Source organism: Triticum aestivum, chromosome 7D (assembly GCF_018294505.1).
Source record: "Triticum aestivum cultivar Chinese Spring chromosome 7D, IWGSC CS RefSeq v2.1, whole genome shotgun sequence".
NCBI lineage: Eukaryota > Viridiplantae > Streptophyta > Magnoliopsida > Poales > Poaceae > Triticum > Triticum aestivum.
The window spans coordinates 577,878,291-577,883,131 of record NC_057814.1 but is presented as its reverse complement, the minus strand read 5'-3'; the positions used below and the strand labels follow the sequence as shown (position 1 = coordinate 577,883,131).

General features: G+C 44.3%; 1 protein-coding gene across 1 annotated transcript; it reads left to right on the top strand.

Moving 5' to 3' along the window:
* Nucleotides 1-1,454: 1,454 nt before the first annotated feature.
* On the top strand, nt 1,455-4,118 carry LOC123170053 (myb family transcription factor MPH1-like). The gene is made up of 5 exons (XM_044587899.1): nt 1,455-1,769; nt 2,524-2,600; nt 2,776-2,942; nt 3,049-3,139; nt 3,560-4,118. Exons 1-5 carry the CDS (start codon nt 1,646-1,648, stop codon nt 3,821-3,823), a joined length of 723 nt encoding a protein of 240 aa, XP_044443834.1. The 5' UTR covers nt 1,455-1,645; the 3' UTR covers nt 3,824-4,118.
* Nucleotides 4,119-4,841: the final 723 nt, after the last annotated feature.

The following is a 4,841-nucleotide window of genomic DNA, read 5'->3' as shown; positions in this document are numbered from 1 at the left end:
AGCTTACAGTATGCACAAGTGTGCACTCGCCCTGACTTATCTTTTATCACCGGGGTACTCGGTAGATATCAAGAGAATCCAGGCCTAGAGCACTGGAAGATGGTAAAGAAAGCATTGCGTTATGCGCAAGGCACGAAGGATTACATGCTAATATACAGGAGAAGTGATTCCCTAGAGATAAAAGGGTATTCAGACGCAGATTTTGCGGGGGACAGAGATGATAGAAAATCCACGTCAGGATACATATTCACCCTCGCTGGGGGAGCTATTTCGTGGAAAAGCTCCAAACAGTCGATAGTTGCATCATCCACGATGTATGCAGAATTCATAGCATGCTTCGAAGCCACGGGGCAGGCGATATGGCTAAAGAAATTTGTGTCCGACTTGAAAGTGGTAGATTGCATTCACAAACCACTAAAGATGTACTGTGATAACCAACCCGCAGTATTCTATGCTCACAACAACAAGTCGAGTAATGCTGCCAAAACAATAGAGATAAGGTATTATGTTGTGAAAGATAAAATCCAGGATCAAACTATAAGTCTCGAGCATATAAGGACAAAGGATATGCTTGCGGATCCGCTAACGAAAGGCTTACCACCCAATGTGTTCAAGGAACACTTAGTCGGCATGGGTTTAAGGGAAAGCCTTATGATTCCTGGATAGGCCCAAAAGGAACAGAATTTGTTTCTGAACATAAAGTACGTTGTAGCTGTATGATTCTAACGGCAATTAAGCCGTGACGATGAAACATGCTCTATGTACCAATATGTGATGAAACAGATAAACTAGAAAGTATAAAGTTAAAAGTAAAGTTGAGATCAAGGGGGAGAATGTTAGGTTGATCTCTCTCCCGTTCGAACCCAACGGGTCGAACGGGCCCCTGACTCGCGCCCTGATCGGGGGCGCCCAACCAAACCATGGTTGGTGGGCCCCTGTGACCCGCGCTATATAAACAGAGGTGGGGGCCGGGGCACGACTCACGAGGTTAATCGCTGCCACAAACCCCACCTACATCCCTACCGATCTAGGGTTAGCGCGGTGCTCACGGGAAGCTCCACCTCCACCTCGCCCACTCTCCGCCATCGCCGTGTGCCCCAGCACCACGATGGCCTCCGGCTCGAGTTCATCCGCTGCTGGACAAGGTAGGTTCACCAGATCTACTAGCCTACTCCGATCCAAAGATCTATCATCGTGGACATGGACAGGCCACTTTTTCTCCAATTTGGGCTTGTTCCTATTAATTCTTCCTGGCCTGTGTTCGCTAGGTTGCAACCTTTCTGAGAGGTAGCAACTTAATTGAGCAATGGATGTTTGACTAGACTAGGTCAGCAAAGTCAGCCATCTCTCTCTTTCTTTGATCCACACATTCCATATATCGGCCCTATATAAGTACGGTTGTACTACTACTTAAAAAATTGTACTTGGGCTTCAACTTCATCATTGTTAGGCCAAACCAAAACTCTCTCTTTCTCCCCTCTCTCTCTCTCTCTCTCTCTCTCTCTATACATATACTATATTGGAACTTGATTCTGGTGAAGCATCATCAGCTGTGTGTGTAACAGTGTACCAGAAGCTTGGGAATCAGGATCAGACCGAGTTGAAGGGTGAGCTCTAGCAGCAGGGAGAGACATATCTGTACAATATGAGAGGGTTCGAGAGGAGAGGCGTCCGGCAGTACAACCGGTCCGACGAGCCACGGATGCGGTGGACGGAGGAGCTGCACCGGCAGTTCATCGAGGCCGTCGACTGCCTCGGCGGCCAGGATGGTCAGTTCTTGCTTCTCGCCTCTCTCTCTCTCTCTCTCCCTCTCTCTAATTGCACAGTTGCATTGCATGCATGGATTTCACCGATTTACACTGCCAACGATCGGCCTCTCAAATATTGTGGATATTTCACGGTATGGACCGATTTAAGGGTAGTAATTGCTTTAGTCGTGCGGTAAGTTAATTAGGCCGGATTTGGTTCAAGTTCATTTTTTTTACAAGGGGAATATATTAATATCGCAGATTTGGTTCAAGTTCATGGCAGAAAGGAATCAAAGAAAGCCCCACGTGATATGTATGCACGATTAAATCTCTCTGTCTTCTCTCCCTAATGTCCCCTTCAATATTGGCTGACTTTGGTAATAGGTGACAGCGGAACTGCCGTTTTGCCAAAATAAACACCATTCATCATGATTTTAATCGATCTTTTCTGCATATAGAACTCTACAATTTGTATGTTACGTACTCCTACATCCTTTATCTGCCATTCATCAAGTGCTCTCGTCACAACTTAGGGATCGGCTATGGATAAGTTGCCTGGGCGTCCTTCTTTCTTCTTCCCCCAGCTTTCTTCCTCCTTCAACTGTTCCTCCTCCCACAAAGTCCACTTACCCAAATTACAATTTCAGTCAAGTTGCATATAGCTATTGTGCACAACTTAACCATGTCAAAGATTATCATTTTTAGTTCTTTTCTTCACGGCCGGTCGATGATCCGGTATTCTGACATCAATTCTCTCCTCCCTTGGTCTGCGCAGAGGCAACACCAAAGCGAATTCTTCAGCTGATGGGCACAAAAGGGGTCAGCATATCTCACATCAAGAGCCATCTTCAGGTACTTTCTTACTATCACATGTTTTTTTCCGCAAAGGAGGTATACCTGGCCTCTCCATCAGTTGATGCACGTAACCATTATTTTCACAGTCTCTTAAACGTGTATGAGTTGTTTCCACATCCCAACTTCTTGATTAATTTCTCTTAATTATTTCAAAACTTGGTCCCATTTGCAGATGTACAGGTCAAGCTCTAGCAACAACAACAACAATAACCCACCCCACGCGTCAGTGAATCGTTGCCAAGATCACTGCATCGATGGCAACAACACAAGAACAATAAACGCTCCCTCTAACGTCGTGTTTCGCCGCGGCCACCACTCGATGTTGCCGCCGTGCCAAATGTGAGTACTACCATAATTGGATCATCAATCCGGTTATTAGTTGAAGTTTATAAGTGTGTATTATTGAGTTTATTAAACATGATGCCAGCTATAGCTCATTGTACAGACCATCGATAGAAGAGGTTTTTAGGAGCTGGGAGGAGAGTAGAAAGCGGCTGCCATGGAACTCCACCGGCATGCTAATTACACCAGAGAAGGTTGGAGTAACTACTAGTGAATCAAGCATTTCACAAGTTAATTTGATTGTGTACTTATCTGATGTCTTGACTAGCTCTTGACACCGTGCTGATGCAGAGTTTGGGTGTAATTGATTTTTTTTATATTAACATAGTTTTTATAAATAAAAGGCTAGAGACAAGCATGAATGAACTTAGACCAGTAAAAAATAATATATGAACCAATCTAGAGGAAGCAAATATTACTCATATTGATATCTTTCTTACTTACCAATTTACCATCAATCATGCATGCATGTGCTATATATGTTGTCTAACAAAGATGAAGCTTCTAGCTAGATGTGCAATATTAGTTGCTTGATTACTAGTAATATTATACAAGCACTCAAAAACATGTTAAATTTTCTTGACATGGCTAATTAACCATGTACGTTGTTGCAGGCGACCGGCTGGTCACGTCACACCGACGACAAGATGCGCCAGAAGAAGCAGCAACCGGCAGCGGGGTGTGACCTAACGTTGTCGATCGGCCGGTGTGGGGAGTCAGAGGCGACCAGCGACGCTGACATCTCGAGCATGACCACCGAGGAGGCCGCCGCACTGGCAAGGGGTCGAGGTGCCGGTTGCCACCGTCGCCGCGAGGCCGCCGCCATTCTGCACCTTGACTTGAACCTCGACATCGCCGTCTCATCTTCTCGGCTCTGATGTGTGATCCATGACCCCATGTGTAAATATTAGAGCCGCATTTTTGTACATATTGTATATATTTAGTCCCTGCATCACATATTAGTAGTCGCTGAAATTGATGTATTTCAGTTTTAGGTACATCCGTTTGAGCGACAACTAATATGGGACGAACAAAGTATTGATTTACGGCAGGTCATCATACTTGTTGTGACGTTGTTGCTATGGTAGTTTTTTCTTGCTGAAAAAAAAACTACCATAGCAACCACGGGCACCTACCGGGCTAACTTTTTGGCCGAATTGATGAATTGCCACACGTTTGCTCTCTCCAACCCCAAGGCCAAGATGCTTCTTCTTTGGCTGCAATTGATTATTTATTTGAAGAAGGGGATCTCTCCCTAGTTTCATTAATGACCATGTAGAAATACAATGTACTACTCCCTCCATCCAGGTGCATAGAGCGTCTAATGAGGTGCATTGCAATCTAGGTTATCAGAGACAGGACAACAAATTTTGTGGAAGCATACAAATAACCTATGCCTTCCCTTTAAATAGCATCTAAAATCTAGCAATTAATTATTTTGGAAATCCTGGATTCCTGGACGAAGGGAGTACAAACAGTAAAAAAGACAGGAAACTAGGCGCGTAACACGCCCATGCAAAAAAAAAGGTTATCCAGGGCCACAAGCATACTTGCACTCAAAATGCACTTCTTCAACGCCGCCCACCCCGTTGACCTGCTAAACATGATGGACACCACGTCCATGACTCTTCTGGATTCATCATGATTTCGATCAATCAAATGTTTTCACTACTTAATTTTGATGAGTACATCCTTAATGTCTTGACTAGCTCTTTTACAGCATGTTGATGCTGGGTGTAATTGATATATTTCTTATATCGATACATTTTGTTTATCAAAAAAAACTAGGGAAAAATATCAATTAACTTTGACGTAAATCAATCATTAGAAACTAATACTACGAACAATTAAAGAGGAAGCAAACTCGCGGGGGGGGGGGGGGGGGGGGGGTCTGAC